The sequence below is a fragment of the Neopsephotus bourkii genome, unplaced genomic scaffold (assembly GCF_033783945.1).
Source record: "Neopsephotus bourkii isolate Nb327-2 ecotype Australia unplaced genomic scaffold, CSIRO-AGI_Nbou_v1 NB_463, whole genome shotgun sequence".
NCBI classification, from domain to species: Eukaryota; Metazoa; Chordata; class Aves; order Psittaciformes; family Psittacidae; genus Neopsephotus; species Neopsephotus bourkii.
The window spans coordinates 708,346-732,710 of record NW_026900965.1 but is presented as its reverse complement, the minus strand read 5'-3'; the positions used below and the strand labels follow the sequence as shown (position 1 = coordinate 732,710).

At 56.1% G+C, this 24,365-nt stretch overlaps 2 protein-coding genes across 7 annotated transcripts in view; both read left to right on the top strand.

The window, feature by feature from the left end:
• TRIP4 (thyroid hormone receptor interactor 4) overlaps positions 1-9,352 on the top strand; it is a 30,348-nt gene extending 20,996 nt beyond the window's left edge. The window contains exons 12-13 of one of the 3 annotated variants that reach the window (XR_009724948.1): positions 2,091-2,460; positions 4,592-4,700. Coding sequence is in view for 2 of the 3 variants with exons in the window: in XM_061349868.1 (XP_061205852.1) it covers positions 4,592-4,694; positions 9,129-9,196 (171 nt within the window). In the remaining variant the exon portion in view is untranslated. Of the gene's footprint in view, positions 1-2,090; positions 2,461-4,591; positions 4,701-9,128 lie in introns of those variants that run through there. The other 2 variants (XM_061349868.1, XM_061349869.1) reach the window with 2 other exon arrangements.
• A 3,508-nt stretch (positions 9,353-12,860) lies between these two features.
• ZNF609 (zinc finger protein 609) overlaps positions 12,861-24,365 on the top strand; it is a 67,721-nt gene continuing 56,216 nt past the window's right edge. For 3 of the 4 annotated variants that reach the window (XM_061349865.1, XM_061349864.1, XM_061349866.1), the window contains exon 1: positions 12,863-13,023. The gene's annotated coding sequence lies outside the window, so the exon portion shown is untranslated. Of the gene's footprint in view, positions 13,024-24,365 lie in introns of all 4 variants that reach the window. The other variant, XM_061349867.1, reaches the window with a different exon arrangement.

Sequence of the window (24,365 nt, the reverse complement as noted above, 5' to 3'; positions counted from 1 at the left end):
TGAGCTGGGGATTGGAGACGAGGGATGGTGAAAACAAAGTGGAGGGAACATTCATTAGCAATTATCACTGCTTGCAGCTTGATTGGGGCGGCTCTTGGGGACATCTGATAGCCTCTTTTAATACATGTTCAAAGCACCGCGCCAGCGAGAGGGTGAATGTGGTGGCTGGTTTGCAGAGGAGCACAGCACTCAGCTCCCTTTGCCATTTAACCTCGAGCTCTTTCTGTGTGCATTCAGCTGCCTTGAGATCTGCTTTGGGTTTGAGTTATCTTTTATTCTCTGTTAATCTCTTTGCAGCCGGGATCTTACAGACCTGTTTGTTAGCAGCAAATGGAAGCCCGGTTGGTGCGGTTGCAGCCATGGGCTGAGCAGGACGCGTGGTACCGGTGCTGGTGCCGGTGCAGGGAGTACGTACGTGGGGTTTTTCCACTGTGTGAGGCAGTGGGCTGGAGCAGCAGTTGGTGAGCTGTGCCGGCTGTTGGCAGCCCACGGAGCCCATCGTCCTCCCAACTGCCTGTCACAAGCCCGCTACGAGGTGGCAGAAGGTCTGAAAAGAGGCTGAATCATTTCTTTTACACCACAGTTACATTGCATAATCCCTCTCTTTTGAGCTTTCCTGCTCATCTGCAGGATTGGAGGAGGGTGGGTGTTCTCCTTGAAGGACAAGCTGGCCTCTGGACTATATTTGGTGTAAAGAGCCTTTTTAGCCACCTTCTTCTAAATACTGAGTTGCTTCCTGGTGAAGGCAATGTCAAAGCCTGTAGTACTGACACCTCTGTTGTTTACACTCTCAAGATTGTAACGATGAGTGCTGTTGGGATGAAGAAGGAACATCCCCTATTGGACTTCTGGCTGGGTTTAGCCCTTGGCTCTTGCTTTCCTTCTAAGTTGACCTCTGATTTAAAACCCTGCTGTTGCAGGTCCTCTTTACTGGGGATCTGCTCTGTCTTCACTCTGTGGCACACTAGATGTGGCTTTTGGGCTTCTACTACAAGTCTCAGGTTTGCTGAAGTGATGATGGGCAGTGGGTGCTCTCTGTGGGGTGTAGGAGTTGGCAGTAAATTTGTTCTCTGTCTTCTAAACTTACTGCGTTGCAGATCGTAGAGTGACTCAACCAACCTCTCAGCAGAAGCATTGAGAAATGAGCTTTTTACTTGTTAGACACTTGAGTGGCCTTCAGAAAGGTAACAGAGGCAAATGTGCTTGGTGTCTTGGTGGCAGTGTCTCTGCTGAGTAAGTCATAGAATCAGAATCCCAGACTGGTTTGGGTTGAAGGGACCTTAGAGCTCCTCCAGCTCCAACCCCTGCCACAGGCAGGGACCCCTTCCACTGAAGCAGCTTGCTCCAAGCCCCTGTGTCCAACCTGGCCTTGAACACTGCCAGGGATGGGGCAGCCACAGCTTCTCTGGGCACCCTGTGCCAGTGTCAAAGTCAGCTCAGTGGCTGCCAGTAGGAGAGGCATCTTTGGCATAGAGCAGGTAGGCACCGATGTCCTAGTGCTGAGCTAAGCTGCAGAAAGAGCCAAAGAGGTGGAGGAGTGCTGCGGTTCAGCCACACTGCCTGTTGTGGTGTGGCTGGTGACCAGACATGACACTATAGATACGTCAGATGAGTCAGTAGGTGTCTACAGGTGACATTGCTCATGGCAATCATGTGTGGCACTGAGAGCAAGCACTGTTTAGGGGGCTAAATAGCAACAGGGAGAGATTCTGGGGAGGAAATACTAGCGGTGACCTCTAGGTCATGGAGGTGATTTCTAAGCACCTTAACTATGGCTGTGCTTTTGCTCCTGGTGATGAGACCCTTTTTTGAGCAGTTCAGCCTATTAATCCACCAGAAAACTGACTTTACCCAAAAGGTCCCTACATTTCTGCAGGATAAATGAGTTTAATTGATTTGTGGAAAGGGACTGGAGTAAGAGGGAGCCCATTAGCCCATTAGCTTGGCTCAGCATCTTGGGGCTCAGCATCTTGTGGGAGCTCAGCCTCATCTTCTCCATCTGGGAGTATCTCGTCTGTAGGCAGAGGAAAGGGTTGCAGCTTTTCCTCAGCTCCAGCAGGCAGCAATATTCTGCTTTTGCTGTTCACCAGGATGGGTAAGAGGTTTCCGGGGTGGTTACAATAGGAAGCCTTAAATGCAGCAGCTGGACTGGGGTCTCCTTCCCTGCCTCCTGCGAGTGAGATGCCAGAGGAAGGACCGAAGCCTTTAAAATGCAGGACACGGAGGGATTTGGCACACACAGGGCACAGAGATGTACCCTGGGAGCAGAGATGAAAGGCTGTGGCGTGGCAGTGCAGACCCAAGTTGCAGCTGTGACATACGCCTCGGCCTTGGGATACAGCTGAGCTGGAAGCTTTTGGAGCTGAAGGTTTGATCCTGGTTTCGGATGAAAGCTGTCAGTGGAGAAACCACCCTGGCTGTCTCTCACTGCTGATGCCAGGGTGTAGAGCTGGCTGTCAGGTGTGTCAGAGGCACATGGTGATTGTCCACATCCACCTAGGAGGTGGTGGCTGGGGACATTTGGGAAGCAGCTGGACTCAGGCAGCGAGACCTCTGGTCCCAAACACGTCCTGGCTGAAGAAGCCACTGTCTGAACCACATGTGGTAGAACAGGGATGGACCATCTCTGTAACCAGGTTTGGATGGTGGATTGTGCCCCACGAGGTGTGGTGTGACCTTTGGAGCCTGTGTTGGTGCGGGAGCTGCTGGCTGTGTCAGGTCCTCTGGCTCTGGAGAGGCCACCAGGCACCCGTGTGACGCTGAGAGCGATGAAGTGGCGCCAGCGTTTCGCACTCACCAGGGGTTGGCTGGGGATATTCACATTGGCTCTTTCTATCCTTCCAAGATCCTCCTTCCCTGCAGATGGGAAATGAAAATCCTTGGCACTGATGTGGAGCAGTGGAAGCAAGTCAAGTAGCGTGGCTCATTGAAAAGAGAGGAAGAAGCCTGCCCAAGCCTAGATGGGTACAGCAGGGCAGCTGCGGGTGATGCTCCCTGGCGTGGGCATTGTACAGAGCAGCTAAGGGCACGTACATCTCTCTCTTGCTCAGTGAACAGCTCTTACGTGCTGTTGTAAAATGAGAGGGCCTGGAAGTGCTTTCCCTGCTTGATCCAATCCCAGTGTCAGGCTTCTGTAAATCTCCCCTAACCGCTGGCAACGCTGCCAAACACTGCTACAGCGCAGGGAGAGCGGGTCGCTCCCTGCTTCCCTCTCCGTGCCCAGCTGTTCCAGGGCAAATCCAAACTTATCTTGGCAGGTTGGTGAGAGCTTTTCAAACACTCAGCCTCGGAGTCATTTGTTAGTAACAAATGGGGGATTTGCCAGGACACGCTGCTCCATCTGGTCTGGCATCCTGTCCCCTACAGCAGCCTTGACGGATCTGCTTGAGGAAGGCAGGGGAGCAAAAGGAAATAGGGGGCAGTTTTCCCATGGAAGGAAAACGGCTCCTGCGGTCTGCTGGAACAGTGTTTCCTGGGCTGCAGCACCTCTGTGGCATGCCCTCGCCTCTGTGCTGTCAGTGTGAGGGCTGCAGCTAATGGAGAATCCCAGTGGTGGCTGGTGCATACGTTTTCTATTGCTGTTTTGCATTCCACTTCTGAACACCAGTGAGGCTGAGCTGCATCCAGACAGGGCTTGGGTGCACTTCCCTCGCTGAGTGGTTTCCTTCTTTTTACCCCCATGGTTAATGAGAGAAACAATCTGTTTATGCTCTTCCTATAAAACTCCCCCATGTCTTCACTGCAGCGAAATCTCTCCGTAGTCTCTGAGCACAGAGCCAGCCCTGCACGGGAGCAGCCAGCTTCTCCAAGCCATCACCTTGGCGAGTTGCAAGTGTTTTCTATTGCTTGGTCTTTAGATGCAGCCAAATCTCCAGGGCTGCATGTCCCACACACCACAGGACAGTGTGTGCTCTCCAAGTCTCAAAGCCTTTGTGTTTGGACTGAGCTTCCAGGGGAAAAGAGGGGGATGTATCTGTAGGTGCAACAGCTGCTTCAGTAGAAGAGGTGGCCATCACCTCTTTGGGTTTGCCAAGCTGTTGTGTTTGAGGTGCTGGTGACCGGCTGGGGTTGAACAGGGGTATCCACATCCCCAGCCAGCTGAATCTGGGAGTGCGTCATGCTCAGAGTGGGTCCCATGCTTGTCCCAGCGTGAAGCAGGCAGTGAGCAGGCAAGCTTGGGAGGGCAGGGCCCTGACTGCCTCTCTGTTGACACCCCACGCTTTAGATGAGCTGAAGCCCAGTAAGAAGCCGCACCTTTAAGGCAGTGAAGCACAGATCAGTGATAAAGGGGGCTGAGGAGGGTTGGGAAGCACACAGGGAAGTGGCTTTGGGAACAGGTCTGGAAAGGGAGCAAGATCTGGCAGAGGCGCAGTGAGAAGAGGCGTAGTGAGGAGCTTGCTGATTAAAACCCAAACCTGGAACTGTTGGTTTTATTTTCGTTAGAAGTTACTGAACTGGTTTAGTCTGAGCTGCTACAGCCCAGGTATAATCCCCCTCTTGCCAACTTCCCTGCTCCTGACCACCGAGCTCTTTTTGCACCGCAGCAGCCGCCTGACTCTGTTCTGTGCGTGTGTGTGTCTGTGTTTCACAGTATCCGGATCTGAGCCAGGAGTCCGGGTCTCCATTTGTCTTTATCTGCACGAATCCCCAGGAGATGGTTGTGAAGTTTCCCATCAAAGGAAAACCCAAAATCTGTAAGTAGTAAAGTTTCCACAGATGCCCCCCTTGGCCTGCTCTCATCACCACCTCTGCTTGCCTTTGCCAGATGAGTTCGCAACCTTTGCCCTGTGCTCTTTGATCTGTAGGTGTTTGTTTAATGACTCGAATACGTCTGTAATAGTTTTTTTTGTCTTCGTCTCCCTTTTCCCCAGATGTTGCTTCCTTCCAAATACAAGCCTCTTCCTGCCCCTGCAAACACTTGGGAGGCAAAGAGCCGCCGGGCTGCTCCTGGCATCAGCCTGGGTTGGGATATGCGCTGGTGCAGCAATGCTCGGGTGCTTGCTTCTTGCCTGTGGTTCAGAGTTACCCTCTTGCCCATGAGGGCGGTGAGGGCTGGAAGCAGCAGGAGCTGCAGGGCCAGCTGGATGCTGTCCATCCGGCAGGATGGGCTGTCCTGGCAGGGCGCGCAGGGAAGCGCCACGGCATCTGTCCGCATGCTGCTTGCCAGCACCGTTATGGTCCCCTTTATGAGGCACCAGCCCCTCTGCATGCTGCCGGTGCTCCTGCCCGCTGCCATAGGATGGAGGAGGGATGCGGCAGCGGGGGAGCTGCAGTCAACTCCGGCCTGAGGATCGGCCTCCCCAGCACACAGCCTGGGGAAGGCACCATGCGTGCTTTCAGGGGGTGTGAAGATTTTATTTGAGGGGCTAAAAGCAGCATAAGCACAAAGAGTCTTGGCTGTTGTTTAGCAAAGCCCACAACTGGTTTTCTCTCTCTTTTGCAGTGAGTTTCTCTGGGAGTAGTTACCCAGTGGTGCAGGAGCTGCTGGGTTTCTCAGGACCAGTTAATAAGGGTTTTTGAAGGGCTTTTTCTGTTGGGTTTGAGGAGGTTTTTGCCCTCTCCACTTAGAGAAGCCCCATTCTACCATGGCTTTGGTCTCTGCCTGGGTATGAGCAGGGCGAAGTGGTTCGGTTTCTCTCCTGCCTTTCATACCCACACTTGTGAGGTGGGTTCAGACAATGGCAGTAATGATGCTGGTGAGCTGTAGTGCTTGGATCTTGCTCGTGGCACCGTCCTCCCCCAGGGACAGGTCCTCCCCAGCACCCATGAGCAGGCAGGTTATTTAGGATGCAGATGCCTTTGCTGCGGTGGAACAGACCCATCGCTGTTGCTGGAGCAGCCGCTGCATCCTTCCCTTCTCTTGGCTGAATCTCCGTGCTCTTGGACAGACTCTCTCAAGCCCCTTCACTGCCACCCACATCTGCCTCCCGGGGCTGTGGCTGGGAGCAGAGCTGCCAGCAGCCGCTGGAGGGGAAGCTGCTGCATGGGGTGAGCGCAGGGCTCTGCGCGTCTGCCTCGCCGGGTGCAGGTGCTGCCGGTCCCCTCCCCATCTGTCACACCGTCTCCTTTGTGTGGTGACACTTTCCTGCTTGGAGAAGGATCAGTCTAACAGCCGGGAAGGAAGCCGGCTGGGCTGTGCTGTGCTGTGCCCGCTCCTGCTGCCGGCCCTGCCTTTCCTGCCCTCCATCCCAACAGGAGCTGTCACGAGAGCAGCGGCGGGGGAGACGGTGGAGTTGCCCGTTCAGCTCCCAGAGGGGACATCATCCGTCTGGGTGATGTTTGTGACAGCCTAGGGAAGGAGCAGGGCAGCCTTTGACCTTTCGCTGGGGTAAGGCACTGCTTTAATAGGAGCTGGCATTACATCCATGACAGTCAAAAGCTTAATTCTGCAAGCTGGAAGCAGAGCAGGGGGAAGGTGCTGGCTCAGGTCCCCACCTGGGCATGCCGGCTGCCCCGGTCTCCTTGAAGCCTGGCTCAAGCCATGACAAAATGCCAGTTTGTCTTGTTGGGAAGCCGAGCCAGAGTGGTTTTCCTTGCCAGATAACAGCATGGGCCTTGCCATGATGACATCCGAATGCTTCTCTGTTGCAAATTAGTTGTTTCTAACAGCCCAGGGATGGGAAAAAAGGGGAACATAGCTTGATTTTATGCTGCCAGGGTTATTGTTTGTGTGGAAGGGATGGGCATTGTGTTTGTGTTGCATCTGGGAGCACTGCTCACCCAGACACAACCCTGCTTCGCTTCAGTGTGTGAGGACACAGCTCAGTGATGGTTCTTGTGGGAGATGTCCTTGGGTCCAGGCAAGGCTTCCCTGAAGCCTCCCTCGTGCGTTGCTCTGAAACCTCCCTGCAGCAGCTGGCGGCTGGAGGAGCGGGCGCGGGGATGTGTCATAGTGCAAGGTGAGAGTCCTCAACTCAGTGACTGAGAGAAGGGGACCCTGGGGCTGCTGCCTTGACTTGAGCCTTTTCCTAAAGGTTCCTGTGTGGGGTTTTATGTTCACCGCCTGGTCGCGCACAGGAGCCTCCTGATCACTTTTGGGGTGCAGGAGGAAGAGGCAGGCATGTTAAATACAAAGCCTGTGAACCCTGGAGGTGACACAGTGGTGGGGGGGGGACGGGACCAGAGCATGGAGCGAGTGTGAACTCCCTGCCTTTCACCTGCCAACAGCCCCATGGCTTGGCGATGTGTGGGTCCAACACGCGCTTCCCGACAGTCTGGCTGTGCCAGCTCCTTGCTGGGTGCTCATCTCCCAGAGCTCACGCTCCAGGGAATGCCCCATTTCACTCTTTTGCTTGGCCTCAGTCTTCAGTTTCTCACTTGTGATGGTGGAAGAGTCTTGCAGCAGCCTTTTGTGTCCTGCACAGGCTGCAGGTTGGCACCCGCTGCACCAAGGCATTGGCAGCATCTGGCTCCTGTCCCCAGTTCCGACCGGATCCATTTGTGGGTCTGTGGCACAGTGACTTGCAAACCCTTGCTCGTGTTTTATGCTTTGCATGCGTTACGGTTTGGCTGCACTGAACTTCCCTCTCGAGCTGAGACAGGAGCAAGGCTGGCCCAGAGCTCGAGCTGAAGGAGGAGGACTGGTTTGGGGGAGGTTGTGTTGACCTGGTGGGAGTTGGGTTCAGGGGAAGGTGATGGTTTGGAGCCAGTTTCCCTGGACAAGCACCTGCTTCTTATGGCACACAAGCATTTACCGGCAGGTTTTGGTGCAGTGGCCAAAGCAGAACTGGTTTGGAGCCTGGTGGATCTTGAGACCACCAGAGATGAGATCTGCTGTGTGCTGTAGCTGTGTTGCTACAACACAGCTCTTCCAGGGAGTCCATGTGCTGTGCTTCCCCTGCGGGGCAACAGGAGGCTTGATTCCTGAAAGGGGTGGTGCACGGGACCTGGGTAATGTGCTGCCACCTCCGGCTCCATCCACATCTCTGGGATTTCACTGGAACCTACTATGTCTGTCCATGTCCTTCATCCCTTTGCCTCCTCTCCTCATGGTGTGACCCTATTGGACCCCTGCGTCCCTCCCAAGGGATGCAGGGGATGCTCCCCAGGGACTGGGGCTGCCCTTCCCAACTCAGAATGGGCTCTGCAGTTTTTATTGCCAGCTTCTGCAGTGCTTTGGAGCCCTGTCCCTGCTCCCAGCTACAGGGAGAGATGGGACAAGGCTGCCATTTGGAGGGTGGGAAGACGCAGGGAAGTTCCCAGAGAAACATGGCATTAGAGGAGGTGACAGGCGCTGCCTGATGGTAGAGTATCTCCAGGAGGCTGGCTTTTTGCCGTGGTGCCTCACTTAAGGTCATCTTCCCTTTCTTCTCTCCTTTCTGGAGCAGGGAGCTTTGCCTGCGAGAGCAGGAGCATCCTTGCTTTTTTATGGGCAGGGAGAGGGGATGGGGATGCTCCTCTAAGGCAGCGCATCACCCTCCTGCCTTGCTCACCGTGCCTGGCTTTTGGCTTCTTCCTCAGGAGCTGCTCACATCCCATGTTCTGGTGTCCTCCTCCCCCAGGTGGGAAAGCAGAGCTGGCAGTGAAGCCCCAAGGGCTGTGAAGGATGAGGGCAAGCAGAGTTTCCTCTGGCTCCCACTGGAGCACCTGGGCTCCCCAGGGTGCTGCCCGGTGGCAAAGGCAGCACGGCCCTCCCAGCTGGTGGCCTTGCCAGCCACCAACCCGGTGCTTGGCAGCACAGCGTGTGCCACACGGCATCAGCATCCCCAAGCTGAGGGTTTATCATCCATCCCCGGGCCCAGCTTGCTGCCACACCACAGAGCAGCACATCCCTGACATGGTGCTTGACAGTCTGCCTCTCCTTCAGACGTGTCGACACGCATCCTGTGGGCAAGCAAAGGGGTTGCCTTCCCCGCTGGTAGTGGCAGGCGAGTGCTGGATGTTCCCTGCTGCAGTTCCCTCTTCCCAAGGCGGCCACGCTTGCCCCCGGCTCCCCGGTGTCTCGCCTGCAGAGGGAGGCCGCGGCGGCTGGGAACGCCTGGCTCCTCAAGCAGGATAATTGGATGTGACAGGAACACACTAACTAGGAGCCCTCGGTGCCTCCAGCTGATCTGCATTGCAAATGGCATTTACAAATAAAGAGTGATGAGGGTTTGTGGGTTTCTTTTTTTTTAATCCCCTCTTCACAGGGAAGCTGGATGCAAAGATCCATCAGGGAGCAAAGAAGGGGTTAATGAAGCAGAAGGCGACAGGCTGAGCTGCCCAGAGCAGTGCCTCATTCCCAGCCAGCATCTGGAGGGTGCCAGGATGCTCCTCGACTCCTGGAAGCAGGTGCAAGACTGATCTCAGAGTGCTTTTAGGTATTGCTTTATGCACTGTATTCCAAAAGCATTAAAAGAGATGTTTTCACCCAGCTCTTCCTCAACAGCCTTGTGCTTCCCACAGAGTCCTCGTGGGCTGAGGACAAGGGTGGGTGGGAGACGGAGCTTGGCAGGGTGGGATTCAATCAGGCTCTGGCATCTCCAGGTCTCCTGCAAGGACCAGATCCCGGGACTGGTGAGGGGAGCTCACAGCAGTAGGCAGCTCCATGCTGGCTTTGGCAACGCCTCCTTCCCAAAATGTCCCTCTTTCCTGTGAGATTCATTTCTCCTTTAATCCTTCACGTTCAGCATCTCCCCATGTTCTCTGTGCTCATTCTGCATTTGTGTCCACTGGGCTGAGAGCTTTTCGTGCCCGGTTGCTCCAGGCTCTGCCTCACCGTGGTCTATGTCCTCCTCCTCATTCCCCGGATCCAGCCCTGCTCCGGATGGGACAGAGCAATCCCTCCTCCTCTGGCCTGGGTACACACAGGGAGCAGAGCAGGGCCACCAGCTCCACTGGTGGGTACTGGTTGCAGGCTGTGCCAGGCCTCTGCCTCAGTTCCCATTGCTGCTCCATCAGAGAGGAGAGGTAGGAGGCTGCGGAGCCTTCATGCCAGTTGCCTGTGCCCCTGGATGCTGTGCCCCTGGAGCTGCCATAAGTGCTGCTGTTTGCCCTGGGAGTTGCCTGCTGGCTCCTGCTGCCTGTGGGATCTTGGAGGTGCTGGAGGTGCTGGATCTGGATTCAACACCCACCCATGGCATTCCTTGTTTGGAAAACCCTCGTGGGTGTCTCTGCTTGGAGCTGCCCGGGCTTGGTGAAGGGGTTCTGGTATGGGAGCTGCTGTTTAGCGTGGCAGAGGGAGATGGGCTTGGGCTGCTGCTTTCCTCCTCTGGCTGCTTTCCCCCATCCACCAGCCTGGCCCTGTCCCCTCAGTATTGCCCCAGTCAGCTGTGCTGGGTCTCCTGTTGACTTCCCTGCACTCTTCTTGGATCATGGAGGTGCTCCTCTCTTGAGTGGATGTGCCTTGAGAGCAAGGGACATCACAGAATCATGGAATGCCAGGTCGGAAGGGGCCTCAAGGATCATCTGCACCAACCTCTCTAGGGTAAAGCATGACCTAGACTAGATGTCCCAGCACCCTGTCCAGCCCAATCTTAAAATTGCCCAGTGCTGGGAATCCACCACCTCCCTGGGGAGATTATTCCAGTGGCTGGTTGTTCTCATTGTGAAAAATGGGAACCCTCTTGCGTCCAGTTGGAATCTCCCCAGGAGGAACTTGTGCCCATCACCCCTTGTCTTCTCCATGGGACTCCTGGTAAAAAGGGAGTCTCTTCGTTGGAACGTGGGGGTCTCCCCTGAGCGTTCTCTTCTCCCGGCTGGACAAGCCCAGCTCTCTCAGCCTTTCCTTGGATCATCTTTGTGTCCTGACAAGCAGAGAGCAGTGGGACAACACCACCTTTATGAACAAGGTGATGCCTTTGTTGATGTTCCCCAACATCCTGTTGGTTTTCTTTGCTGCAGCTGCTCCCAGCCTGGCAGATCCCAGCCTGTGCCACACTCCTGGAGTGTGTTCTCAGGCACAAGTCCTGGCACTTGTCCTTGTTGAACTCCACAATGTTCTCAACAGCCCATGCTTCCAGCTCATCCAGGTCACCCTGCAGGGTGCCTCTCTGCCAAAGTGGCCACTTCCCACTCAGTGTGGGTACACTTGATCCCACTTTCCAGATCATTTATGAAGACACTGAACAGCGCTGGGCCCAATATTGATCCCTGAGGGACCCCACTGATGACAGGCCCCAGGTGGAGAAGGAGCTCTTCACCACCAGGTGCCATCAGCCTGTTGCCCACCCACTGCACACACCACTTGTCTAGACTGTAACACATCAGTTTCTCTAGGAGAAGGCTGTGGGAAATGGGATCAAAAGCCTGGGAGAAATCCAGACAGTGTCCACCGCTTGCCCTGGGCCAGCCGAGGAGTTACTGCATCTCAGGGGGTGATGAGGTTTGTCACACAGTGTGCTCTGGTGAATCCGTGTTGGCTTTCCCAGCGACGTGCTTCATGGAGAAGTGAAGCATTGGTTGCAGTGCCCAAGCGGAGCTGGAGAGGGCGGGAGGCCTTGGGGCAGCATCCCGGCTCCTGGTGCTGTGGGGACAAGGAGGCAGGAGAGGACTTGGTGGCTGGGTGGGAGAGGCAGGACACTGAGGTTGCTTTGCTGAGTGGCTGGCAGCTCCCTGGAGCATCTCTGCTGGAGGAGCCAGCCTGAAGGCAGCACTTTTAGGACCAAGGTGGGGGAGATGCTCTTCCAGGCACAGAGAAGAAGCATCCAGTTATGTGGGGGCCAATGTCTTCCTCAGAGCATCACTGATGTCTAACCCACATGACCTGGGGTGAGCAAGAAGCTTGGGACACCAAGGGAGGCTGTGCTCAGCACCGGGGCTGGGATCCATGTACTGCAGTCACGGTGTTTCCACCTCCTGCACCCTATCCCAGCAGAACAGCACCATCAGACAAGCCATGACAGAGTGGGACCATGTCCCATCTCCATGGGACAAGGGGAGAGAGGGGTTCGTGTGATGCCCATCACACCTAACACCCAGCAAACTCTATTTATCAGGGCATTCGCCCACCCCATCAGTGTGGGTTTTTTGCTGTGTGCGGCCAGTTTATTCTCTTCATTGTGACAAGGAATTATTTCTCTTCATCTCTTTCAGGCAAAGTGAATGCTCTCCTCATCCCTCTCCCACTGCTTTAAATGACTCCTGGCTCCCCTCTCCTTCCCCAGCCCCCCAGGGCTGCCACAGGCTCATGGCACCCAAGCCCAGCCCTTCAGGACTTTCCACCCCCTCCACTGCGGCTTCAGCCCTTGTGTTGGCCTTGTTTGGGGGTCTGCGTGGCGCAAGATGTCGCAGGGTTTTGGGGTGACCCCCTCCTACCCCCTCCCTCGGAGCTGTACCCCCCACACCCCTCTGGGGTATCCAAACCCAGCCTGAGCGGTTCGGTGCCAGCTCAGGGAGCGGAACCAGCGCCGATGGCCCGGGGAGAGCAGAGCCGTGGCGGGCCCGTGCGGGGCAACGGATCCTAAAACACCCCCAAAAGGGTGACACCCCTCCCCCGTCCTTTCCGGGGTGACACGGAGCTCCAGCTCCTCAGAGGCAAATACTCCGCTCCGGGCTTTGCCCGCTGGTCCAGAGCCCCGGCCCAGATCCGGTCTCCGCGTTTTCCGGCAGCGGCCGCCGGGCCCTGGCGCCCTCTTTGTCCGGGCTATTCCGCGCCAGGTTTTCTGTCCCGCCGGGGGCGGTGCTCTGCGCCCTCGCTGCTCCACGCTCCACCTTCCGGGTTTTGCGTTGCGCCCGCACCGCCCCCGGTCCGACTGCCGGTCGGGTCCCGGCTTCGGGTACCGCGTCCCGCCGGGTGGAGCCGAACGGAGCCGAAAGGAGCCGGGCCGAGCCGAGCCGAGCGAAGCCTGGCGGGCGGGCGGGCGGAGCCGAGAGAAGCCGAGCAGACCCGAGCGGTTACGAGCGGAGCCGAGCGCCCGCCCCTGCCACCCCTGCCGCCCCGCCCGGCAGGCGGACCCCGGCGCGGCCTGCGCGGCGCGGCGCGGCCCACAGGCGCGGGTGGCATGGCGGCCGCGGCGGCCGGCCCTTAGTGCCGGCGGAGCGGAGGAGCGGCCAGGCGGCCTCATGGAGGACACTTAGGGCCGCCCGGGACGGGAGCGGAGCCGGGTGAGTGCGAGTCCGGCCCGGCCCGGCCCCGAGGCGCCCCGGCCGGGTGTGTGTGTGGGAGGCGTCGGTTCAGGATCCCCCGCGGCCGTTGGGCCCGGCCCGCCCCCCCGTGACCGTTGTGCCGGGGTCGCCGCCCCCCGCAGCAGTTGCGGCCCGGGTTCCCCCTCCCGGTGACCGTTGGGGCCTTCCCCGCGGCCGTTGGTGCTGGGACCCGCCTCCCCCCCCCCCCCCCCCCACCGCGCTCCCCCGCCCGGTGTGGGCCCCCTCCCGCGGCCGGGGACGTCCTTCCGTGGCCACCGGACGGGGGTGTGTGGCCTGTCCAGCTCCGTGGCCGTCGGGCACAGAAACCCTCGCGTGTCGGGGCCGGTGGGGTCCGGCCCCCCCCAGGGGCGCAGGGTGCCGAGGCACCACGGGCCGGCTGGGCCGTGTGCCCCCCGCCGGGCGGTGTGATGCGGGGTCACTGTGCGGGTGCTCCCAGCTGCGGGGGTTCGGGCTGGGTCCCCGCGGGTCCCACCGCCCCTGGGGCTTGGGGGGCTTCGCGGATCCCTCGAAACTGCAGTGAGTGAGGGGGGGTCCCCGTGTGTGGAGTCACCGCCGCGGCAGGTTTTGAGGTGGGAGTCGGGGTTGGGGTGGGGAATGGGGGGGGTCTCCCCCCTCTGACCCGTTGTCGCTGTGAAGGGGACTTGAGGGACCTGGGGTGCCAGCGGGGGGAGCGCAGCCCCTCGCGGGGTGTGCTGGGCACAGATCAGGGAGGATTACATTCCCCAGAGGGGTTTAAGTGGGGCCGAGCTGCCCGTGCGCGCTCTGGGGCAGCCACTGAGGGCAGAGCTGCTCCGGCTCCAGCCCCTCTTTGGAGAGGGCCCGTTGGGGCCCCTTTGCGACGGTGTCCCCGCGCGGCCGCGCTTGGAGCCCCCTGAGGGCCGGGCCGTGGGGCCGGTCCCGGGGTGACACCGGCAGTGACAACGTGGCCGAGGCGTCCCATAAAGGCTGCGGGTGAAAGGAGAGGCGAGGACGCTGCTCCTGCCCGGGGCTCTCCCGCCCGTTGTGTACACGGGGAAGGTCACAGGTTCAGGTCTGGTCTGTGAGACTTGGCTCCCCTCCATCTCCCGGCAGCCCTCTTTTATTTCCCCTTTCCTTTTTCCCCCTTCCCGGGAAGGCTCCTGCCCTCAGGGAGGTGTGAGACACGCACGGTTGTGTGGCGCACACTGAAGAGCTCACAGGCCCTTTTTTCCCCCCACTCCAGAAGAATTGAGGATGCCGGCATCGGGGCAGGCTTTCGGGCTCCGGCATGGCGGGGGCTCGCTGCTTTCCTTGCCTGGACATCCTCAGGAAAACCAATTTCCACGTTTTGTGCAATGACTCCAGCATGGGATTATGCTGCACATTTCTAGCCCTTTGTTGGCAGTACACGACCGCACATGCACGGCGCTCGAAAAATCCACTCAGCGTATTTTATTGATTAGCTCTTGACCAGAAATAATTTATAATTTATTCTTGCGAAGCTGTTTCAGTCTCGAAATGAAAATCTTTGCCTTTTTATGCCCTCGTTCAGCCAGCAAGGGTTTCTTCTCTCCCGTGGGGTAGAGCTTGCTGAGGAAGGGCGATGTGCACAGCACTGGGAGCGCGGCTGTCTCAGTGGTGCAAAAGGACAAGGATTTAATGTTTCACCTAAATTGGCCTTGTGTTCAGGACAGGGGCTGGGAGCCAGTTTGAGCCACCAGAGGAAATGAATTATCAGGCAAGTTGTAATGATCCGTAATTGAGTATGGCCAGGGCACGGGGCTGCTTTTCTCTTCTGTCTCCAAGCCGGGTGCTTGGGCTCGGTTTCCAGCGGAGGGTCTGTGTGTTGTGTGTGCAAGTCGCCATTAGGCTGCTCGTCAGCTGGAGGGGCTGCTGCGTACGTGTGTGTGCCGAGGGGTCTCCGTACGGGTGTTATCCCCCAAGGTGTCCTCTGTGTGTGCCCAAAACGATGTTAGTTGTGTTGGGGGGGGGGGAAGCTGCTATGAACAAGGGGCTTTCATCCATCTGCAGCCCCGTGCCGCGGACCATGTGCCAGCCGCAAATCATCTCCTCCCCTGCAGTTGCAAGGTTGCAAAGTCCTCTCGTGCTCGCTGCACCCGACTCGCAGGACAACACAGGCATGGCATCTGCTGCTGCCACCTCCAGAGCTGCTTTCCTCTAAATCATTAGGCCAGCTGAAAACATGCCTTTTTCAGGAGGAAAGGGCTTGCAAAGTGTACAGGCGGGTGAGGGGTTCGCCCACTGTCTTGGAGCCCCCTAACAGCTTGTATGTCTGTATTATGGATGAACAAGAAGAAAGGACCAGGGTTGGCTTCATCTGGTTTATTCTCTTTGAGAACCGGGCCATGTTTGAATTGAGAATCCAAATTTGCCTCCAGATTATATTTACAGTATCTTTTTAATTTGAATTGCATCAATTAAACCCAGAAGCTGCCTCATCTTTCTAGCACTTCCACTGAGACAAAGTTGATGTCCATGAGCCGTGTCCATGCCGTGGCGGAGGCTGGAGACCTGTGGATTGTATTCCTGGGGCTCAGCCATGATGGAAAGGTGGTTGGGGACCAGAACTGAATGTCACGCCTGACACTGTGGTTTACTTGGTATCTCCTGTGTGTGTGCTGCCTAAAAAGGGATCTTTCCCTGCTTGCTTGTGGAGGGAGATGGGCTCTTGACCTTGGGTGGGCCGGAAGCAGGGATGTGCCTCGCTGCCATCCTGCTGCACCCTGTGTGGCAGGGCTCCCATTCGGATTAGGGCCTGTGGGCACTGATGCAATACCAGCCCCAGATGTAATGCAATAAGCCTCTTTGTCCCCTTTATCTGGAGTATTATGTAAATAAGACGGTATTTCTGGTCCCAGGTATGCTCTTCTGGGGATGTGTGGCAGCGGGCGAGCGCAGCTCTGCCCTTTGAGTGCTGACACTGGTGCTTCTGGCTGTTTCCCCAGCCAGGGCCAAGGACCTGCCGTCACATGCCGGCTCCCCACCGAAAGGAGGTGAAGCTGCAGGTGGCCTTGCCAGGGGCTGGTGACAGTTTAACTGTGCTCGGTCACTTGTACACAGGCAACACAGCAAGCAGGTCGGCCTTGGGTAGTCTGCAGGAGATGGGGTGGTTTCCCACTAAATTCAGAAGGAGATCTGTGTTGATCTTTGCAGGCTTGCTGCAGGGTATGGACCCGTGTTTCCCAGCCTCTAGGCTGGCCGTGAGCGTCACAGGTCTGTTCCCAAACCTGCCCCGTATTTCTTGGCAGCTGACTGTGGTTGTGGAGAGATGTTCTGAGAAGCACCAAAGTCCCTGAAGCACCTGGAGGTGGCCTGGGCTGTCCACAGCTCTCCCATGGTGCCTCTTCTGCTGCTCATGGGCACAGCTCAGGTGTGTTGGGCTCTGGGTATGGGCAGAGCTGGTCCCTTCCCCATGGACTTTGGCCACTTGTTGAGGAAGGTCACCATTTGGATGCTTCTGCTGTGGGGGTAGAGGCCGGAGAGAGGATGATGCCATTGCATGGGAGTGCCTGACTCCAGCTGCGTTTTGGGGTGTCAGGGGTATGTTGAGGAGCTCATGTGGGTGTGAAGGGCTCTGTAAGATCAAGGGTGCAAAGGTGAGCCGGCTCAGAGCTCGTGGCTGCCCTGGGAGCTCATTGGTGGCCACACAGGGCTACTGAGCTGGGGCTTTGGCCACCCCACAGCAGCTGGGCTGCTTGCGGCCGGGTTGGCTCAGAAAGGGACAGGGTGCTGCTTGCTTTTAGGGAAGGGAAAAATGAAAAATCCCACTGGGATGCGGCTGCTTTTGCCACACAATTACATTGAAAGTGCTTCTTCCTGCTGCTCCTGGAGGATCAGTGCCGTGTGGTGTGATGTGTTTCTCTCACAGTCCTACAGTAAAGAAATGAGGGAATGGCTGCCTGTCTGGGAAACTTGCTCTGTGGCTCTAGCTGCTTCTGTAATTTGTGTTTTTTGAATTATATAATTTCTCTAAAGGAAGTACCTATTTTCCTTCTGGGTTTTGGTGAAAAATCAGGTTTTGAGATGAAACCAAGAGGTTGCTTTGCTTTTGCTGCAGCTGAGTGTCCTTCACATGCACAGAAATTACTGACGTAGCTGCTTAAGCGTCAGCTCAGATGTTGTGCGAGGGGGGTGTGTGGAGAGAGGGTATGAAAGGATGTGAGTCCTTTTTTGTGCATGAATAAGGATGATTTCAGGAGAATCTTGATATTTTGTAGTTAAACGTTAAATGCTCAACTTCTACAAATCATTTCCATGTTTATAGCATGAAAAAAGAAAGGAAAAGGGAAGATAATGTTGTCCCTTTACGCTGCTTTTCCCAAGCATGTTGTGGATGCAGGAGGGGTTTGTGGCACTGCGTTTTCCCTCTGTGCTGTTTGTGGCCTCCTCGGCCACTCTCCTGAGGGCCGGAAGGATGGTACCTGTGTACAGCGCTGCCTCCCGTATGGTGTCTCATCTCTTTGTGTGGCTGCACCAATTTTGTGATAGCAAAATGTTATCAGTAAATGTTTTTAACAAATTTGGGAATGTTTTTGATGAATTTGCCAGGCCAAATTGTTCTTGAGGTGCTTCTGCAGCAGGAGAAAGAGTGGCTCGGGGAGCCAGCTTTGCAGCTCTTAAAGGAGTGAAAATGAGGTGTGGAATGACTTAGCCAATGTTAACCACCCTGAGCTCAACTGAAGGGGTAGAGTCTTGGTAATCTCCAGGAGAATCCCTGCTCCTTCCCCAGAGACTTACTAGCTGATGCCATGGTGAAGTTCCTTATCCTAAAGATTTCCTGTGTATTTTTTTATGGGTTTCATGTCTAATCTGTGCCTTTCCCTGTACCTATTGCCACAAGTAATTAAAAGTGAGCTATGACCACCAAAAGCAGCCCTGTACACTTTGATGCATGGTTCTTGCAGGGTTTATTGTATTCCTTTCCATGCTGGCTAATTCACAAAATTCAGCAATTTGCAATGGGTCATTAGCGTGAATTAGCAACTTTCTGATGTATATCATAGCTCTGCAAATGTGCTTTATTAATCTGTGAAATACACCTATTTATTATCCCTCCCAGGAAATAAAAAAAGAGGGATTACTTGGCATGGCACTCGCTCTGCTTGCATTTGTCCCTGTCTGTGTACGCCTCCTCTCCTCCTTTACTTCGCAGCCTGGTTGGGTTTTCCCCCAAGTGTTCCCAGGCTGATGGTTTGACAGCAAGAGAGATTACAGCAGCATCTACAGTCTTCATTCTGCTGCAAATCAGGCCTCTGCTCATGTAGCCAAGGTGCCCTAATTGGTTATTGAATGAAGGGAATTAAAGGCATTAATAGGTGAAGTGGCGGATCCTTCATTTCTTGAGCTGTGGAGAGATGCTTGTCCTCTCCTGAAGCCTGGGAAGTGGCCAAGGCTGCCTGCGTGCTCTTCTAAAAGAAAACAAATCCCAGCAGCTCTCCCTTCCTTGGGAGCAAGTGAGCATCTGCTGTGTACCCCTCTGCTGCTGAGGGAGGGCTGTGGCTGGGAGGACGCTGCTCAACTGGGCATTGCTCTTCCTTTGGATGAAGAAGGCAGAACCGAGACACTGACTTTACCACAGAGCCTCCCTGCATCTGCCAATGCAGCCGATGCTCTTCCTTTCCTGTACTGCCATGGAGTGTGATCCTCATTGGAAGCATGTGTGACTGCAAATGGGAAAGCCCCAACTTGGGACTGGGACTGCCGCAGGACTGAGGGATGAAGCCTCTCCACCTCTAAAGCCCTGTAAGAGAAGTGTACATACACATGGCTGGGCCCAAGGTGCCTTCTCGGTGCCTGCTCCCACCAATGCCAGGAGCTGAGGCTGCTGCCAAGAGTGCGGGTGTCTTTGTGCAGCCCCGCTGATGGTGCTGGACACAGGGGGAAAGGGCGAGCTCCTTGTTTCCGGCACTTACTCCAGCAGTTATTTATGCCTGTTGGTTGTTGTTGGTCTTCGCCAGCTCTTCTTTCTTCCTGTCTCCGTGACTGATGCTTCAGGGATCTTTCCTGGTCACATCCATCTTGCTGCTTCCTCCCACTGCTGACTCTCTCAGGCTGCTGGCAATCTTCCAGCCTGCACGGGGCTTTATCTGGAATTTGTAAGCCTTTTTTGGTTATTTTTACATATTCTGTACACCCTTCTAGATTGGGTGTGAGGACAGGCCACCAATTCAGATATCTTTAAGTCCCTCATAAATCAGTTCACTTCTGCAAGTGTGTAACCAGACTGGTTTTTAAATTGCACGGCTGCTCCACTTCCCTGGTGGAAGCCAGCTCTGCTCGAGGGACCGTCAGCCCCCGGGTTTGTCCCTATGGGAAGCATCGTGATGCAGAGCTCGGTGCCAAACTGATTTCCTCAGCTGTCCCATTTGGAGTATTTAATGTTATTTTTGGCAGCAGCCAGCAGCAGCAGCATGCCTGGCTGGGTTCAACAGGAATGGGCTCTGTGTTGGTAGGGGAGCACTGGGGCCATGTCTGGTGGTGCCGGCAGCGCGTGCCCTGAGCCGTATCACACCAGCTCGTCTGGCTTGGACTTGCCTGCAGTGCTTGAATCGTGGCTGGTTATCGCTCACAGGGTTGCTTCTGCCTTGCCACCATGCAGCCTCCAGCGGTCTGTGTGTCAGCCTTCAACAGCCAAACCCTGTGGTGGTGCCTCCCCGCTCCCGTGGCACCCACTGGGTGCTGTGTGCCGCAGGGTGGCACTTGGGGGTCACAGGGCGAGTGGGGATGCAGGTTTTGGGTGAAGATGAGGCTGTGTTACTGTTAAACCATCACATGCACGTCTGGGCGTGGCAATTGCATGGTGGTGTGTTCCAGTGTGCATGCACAACGGTGAGGGGTGAAGCACTGTTGGGATTCCCTTACTCAGGATAGATCTGAGAGCGAGGCTTGCAGGAAGGAAGCTGGCTCTGCTATTTTACCCACTGAATGCTTTTTCTCCCATGCATGTGGGGTTTTCAGTTCCTCTTTCTCAGAGTGCTGGGTACCAGTTTGTGCTTACAGAGGTAGATCTGAGTGCTGGGGTTGCTGAGAAGACTCTTGGCTGTTTTCAGCTGTCAGAGGTTTTGAAGTCTCTGAGGTCATGCTTGCTGCAAGAATTCTACCTGGTTTTGCATGAGCCAGTGTTCACAGGAACAGCCAAGCCTGAGCCTTGCTGCTCTCTGCTCATCTCTGCAGCAGAGAGACCTGGGAAGGGGTCGTGCCTCCTACAGGACAGTGCTGTGAGAGCTCTAATGAAGAGCTGGCGCAACACTCGTCAAGCCTGGCTCTGCTCAGTGCTCCTGCAGACCTGTGTCCTGCTTGGCAGGAGGTGTGTGAGCTCTCTGGGGAAGGGCTGTGCACGCAGGCAAGCTGCTGGGCTTAGAGGGCAGCTACAAAGAGTGTGAAGGCTCTCTCTTCACAAGGAGCCCCCAGTCAGGGGGCAGCGGATACAAGTTGCCCTGAGAGCAGTTTCATCTCAATGTAAGAAGGAAATGTTTTATGGTGAGACCAACCATTCACTGGAGCAGCCTCCTCAGGGGCACGGCAGAGTGCTGGAGGTTTTCAAGGTGTCACTGTTCAGGATGGTGGATGATCTCACCTGGGCTCCCTTTCCCACGGATGGCTGGACCAGGTGACCTTTCAGGGTTCCTTCCAAGCTGGTCTGCTCTACGTTCTGTGGCTTGAGTCGTGTTGACACCTATGTTGGCGCTTGTGTGTAATGGTGGTGCTTGCTCAGCTTCCTGCTGGAGAAGTAACTCCAGTAGGCAATGTGCTGAGGTGACATTTGCCTTCTGTCCTTCTTGGGAACGGAATGAAGTGTGGTGCCTTCCTGTAGGTCTGTAGGTGTTGATGGTCCTCCTGCTTGAGCTGAGGACCCTGCCCTTCAGTGTCATGGCCGTGAGTTTTCTTGAAATCTGGAGCTCTGGACTCGGTGTTCCGGCAGAGGAAACGGAGCCGTGCTTTATTCAGTACAGAGGCTGGAGCTTGAAAAACTGCAAGGGTTGAGAGGCTTCACAATCAAATCATTGTAAACCTGAAGAACTGGGGGCTCCTGAGGCATGAACAAATGAAAAACTGGGACTTTGGTGATGACACTTCCAAGAGTGTTGGGAGGATTAAAGAGGAACTTGTTCCAATTTTCCACATTTTGTGATATAAAGGAAGGCCTGAAATGTTTCTTCCTTTTTGTTTTCCCCATTTTTGTGAGCCTTGTGTGTCAGTGATGTGTTTGGATGTTGAGGGAAGTGAGGGGTTCTGGCGAGGACAGGTTTGCTGTCAAGCTGTGTTCAAGAACATTGGGTTTTCAGGTGTAGAATGAGTTTCTCAATGCCTTTGGTATCAAGGTGAAAGTGTCAGTAAGAAGCAAGCACAGAGTGTCAGCTAATCTGGTGAAGCATATTCCTCAGACACAGCTGGGCTGAGATCCGCTCTCATCTTGCATTCTACACGTTTGGTGAACCTTGTGTGCCATGGTTTGCTGGGTGTTGCTGTAAAGATTGTGTTTGAAGGGCATGAGCACATGGGGGTAGACGTAAGATTGAGTTTTGATCTGAGCTGCATCCAACAGCTCCATGTCCTTATGTTGACACCACAACTGCACACGCTGCTCCAAGTGGGGTCCCATGAGAGCGGAGTAGAGGGGCAGGATCACCTCCTTCGACCTGGTCAGGCTGGATCCTGCTGGTCCCTCCCCAGCCTCTTCCAGTGACCTCGTCTGTCCTGCTTGTGGAATGCCTGCACTGTTCCCAGGAATGCCAACAAATGACTCACGGCTCCGGCGCTGCCCTGCCTCAGGTTCAGCGCCAGTGTCAAGGCCCAAGGCCCGGCCTATGGAAACTTGGGAGTCCCGGCCCAAGTCAGCGGCGCGGGGCCGCGCTCGGGCCGCGGTGCATGCTGGAAGCTGTAGTCTTGGCGGGGTGCACCTCCATATTAAAAAAAGCCGGGTGGCTCCATTTTATTCAAATGGGGCTCAGGCGTCTCCCTCTGGCAGCATGCCGGCGCCGTCCTGCTCGGGCCCGGCAGCCACCGGAGTCCTCCCGGCATCTTGTGCGAGCGGGGGGCGGGAGCGCGGCTCCTCCATTCACGTCTCGCTGGATTCCACACGGAACAGCTTGTTTGGAAGCCCTGCGCCTCTGCGTGTTTTGCAACAGCTCGGCCTCCCGCCGGGCGGAGGCGGCGGGGGGATCCTGCCCCCGTTGGGTGGCAGTTCTGGAGGGTGCCATGGTAAATCTCCTTTGTCTGCTAACGGCTTGACTGATGTATGGGGTAGAGCAAACCCTCCTCCCCTGTGCGATTTCTGGAGCTGAAAGCAGCAAGTGAGTGAGGAAGCTCCTTTGTGCAGATTTCTCCGTCTCCTCCCGTGTGTGCCAGCTGGCTCGCATTCAACATCTCTCTTTTCTCTCCCCCATCTCTGGAGAGAGGGGGCGGGGAAAGAGAGGAACATCTTAAAAAGAAATCTGCAGAAAAGACATGGGAGTTACTTAACAAAAATCCAACCCAAACAAGCCCAGCTGGGGGATTATAAATGCGGCGGTAGGAGCTGAGCGGGGAGCGGGGAGCGGGGAGCGGGAGCAGCAGCGCGGCCCCCCCGCCCCGAGCTGCTCCAGTCGGAAAAGGAAACACAAAGGGATGTGGTGCGGAGGCAGCAGGTTGGGGGCCGGGCCCCGCTGCTGCAGCCCCTCGTGCCACGGCTCATGGGGAGCCCTTCGGGGTCTCGGCAAGTGGTGGGGGCCCGCAGCTCTTCCATGGGTCTCTGCCTCAGCAGCCTTTGCCTCCCCGGGGAACCTCCACGGTTGCTCCAGAGCATCTTGCTGAAACCCTCTGCTCCCTGCCTTGTGCCCCGCCAGAGGAAATGCTGCATCCTGGAGATCCCCCCCCCCCCCCGCATCGTCTTTGCCGCTCCTTCTTGCGGGCATTCCTGAAAGTTAATCAGGGTGAAAATTGCAGTCGGTCGTGTCTGGAAGCCACCAGAGGCTGATCCTGGAGCGCTGCAGGCTGGAGCACATGGGTATGAGACAGGCTCCCTGCGTGTGGGCTGCTTGCTGCCAGAAGAGCTTTCTTGTGCAGCTCGTTGCCCTTGGGCGTTCAGTCCTGCCCCACTTTGGTTTCTTGGCCTGCAGTACCCGGCAGGAAAGGCTGGGGCGGCGCGGGCTCGGCGGGTTCAGTGCCCAGCATCCTGCACATGCTTTAGCACAAAGAGCCGCGGGCTCGTGCGGTTTCCTGGCTCCCTTTCGAAGGTGAGCTCTTGTGTTTGAATAGCTTTCTCTAGGTGTGTTTGCAGCTCCAAAGTGAACTTTCAGGTTTGTCTCTTAATATGCTTGGCTCCATCCCAGCCCCTAGATGCGGATTGTAGAGGTCTCGGCACCTAATGGAGCTGAATTATTCATGTCTGGTGCTGTGTGTGTGCAGCATTCCCAAGCAGAAAGCTGTCTCCTTGTAGGATCTGCGCTCCAGGACTGCTCTTAAAATGCTTTGTTGGCAGGTCTCCAGGCCAACAAGTGAGCACATGCTTTTCATGTAGCGCGGGGATCAATCCTGCCATGGCAGGAGGTAAGGGGAAGGATGTGTTTAGAGCTGAATCAATCTCCTCAGTCTGTTCTCTGAGCTGCTGTGACTTGTGGTGGCATTACCCCCCCCCAACCTGCCAGGGGAGCGGGGAGGATCTGGATGGCACCCGGTGCTTTTCCAGCTTGGGCAAAGCAGGTGGTGGAAAAGAGACCTCCTTCTCTGGGCCATGGGGCTGTGGTAGCCGGGGGTTCTCATCCACCCAAAATCACAGTGACATGGCGGGTCTCTGTGGGGGTCTTGCTTGGATGAGGGACCCAAAATACTCCTCCGGCTGCAGAGATTGAGCCTGCAAGAGTGGCTCTTTGGAGAAACGGGGAATTGGGATGGGAGTTTGAGGGAGGGGGTTTGTGCTGTAGCGCCATGTGCAGTGGATGATCCCCCTCCCGCAGATCGTGTGTCAGGTCCCACCTGCAGGCCCAGGCTGGAAAGGGCCAGTTCCTGCCCTGGTCCCTCCTCAGCAGCTGCAGCTCCTGAGCTCCCTGCCCCACTCTGGCTTGACGTGCCTTTCCTCCACTTGCAGATCCAGCGTGTTCTCGTCTGTCCTGTTTGTGGTTCCCTTCCCTCTGCATTAGCTGAGCCGGGGCTCCCTCGACGCCTCGTCTGTAGGGTGAATGCTTTTTCTCTTCTTGTTTTCGAGCCCTTTGATTGTTCCTGGCTCTCTAATCACCAGAGACCCAGCGGCCTTCTGGGCTCCTTCTTCCTTTTGTTGTGGTAGGAATTGGCAAACGCTGCTGCTCTTTGCATAGTTCCAGACCCGAGTCCCGCTCATCTGCTCT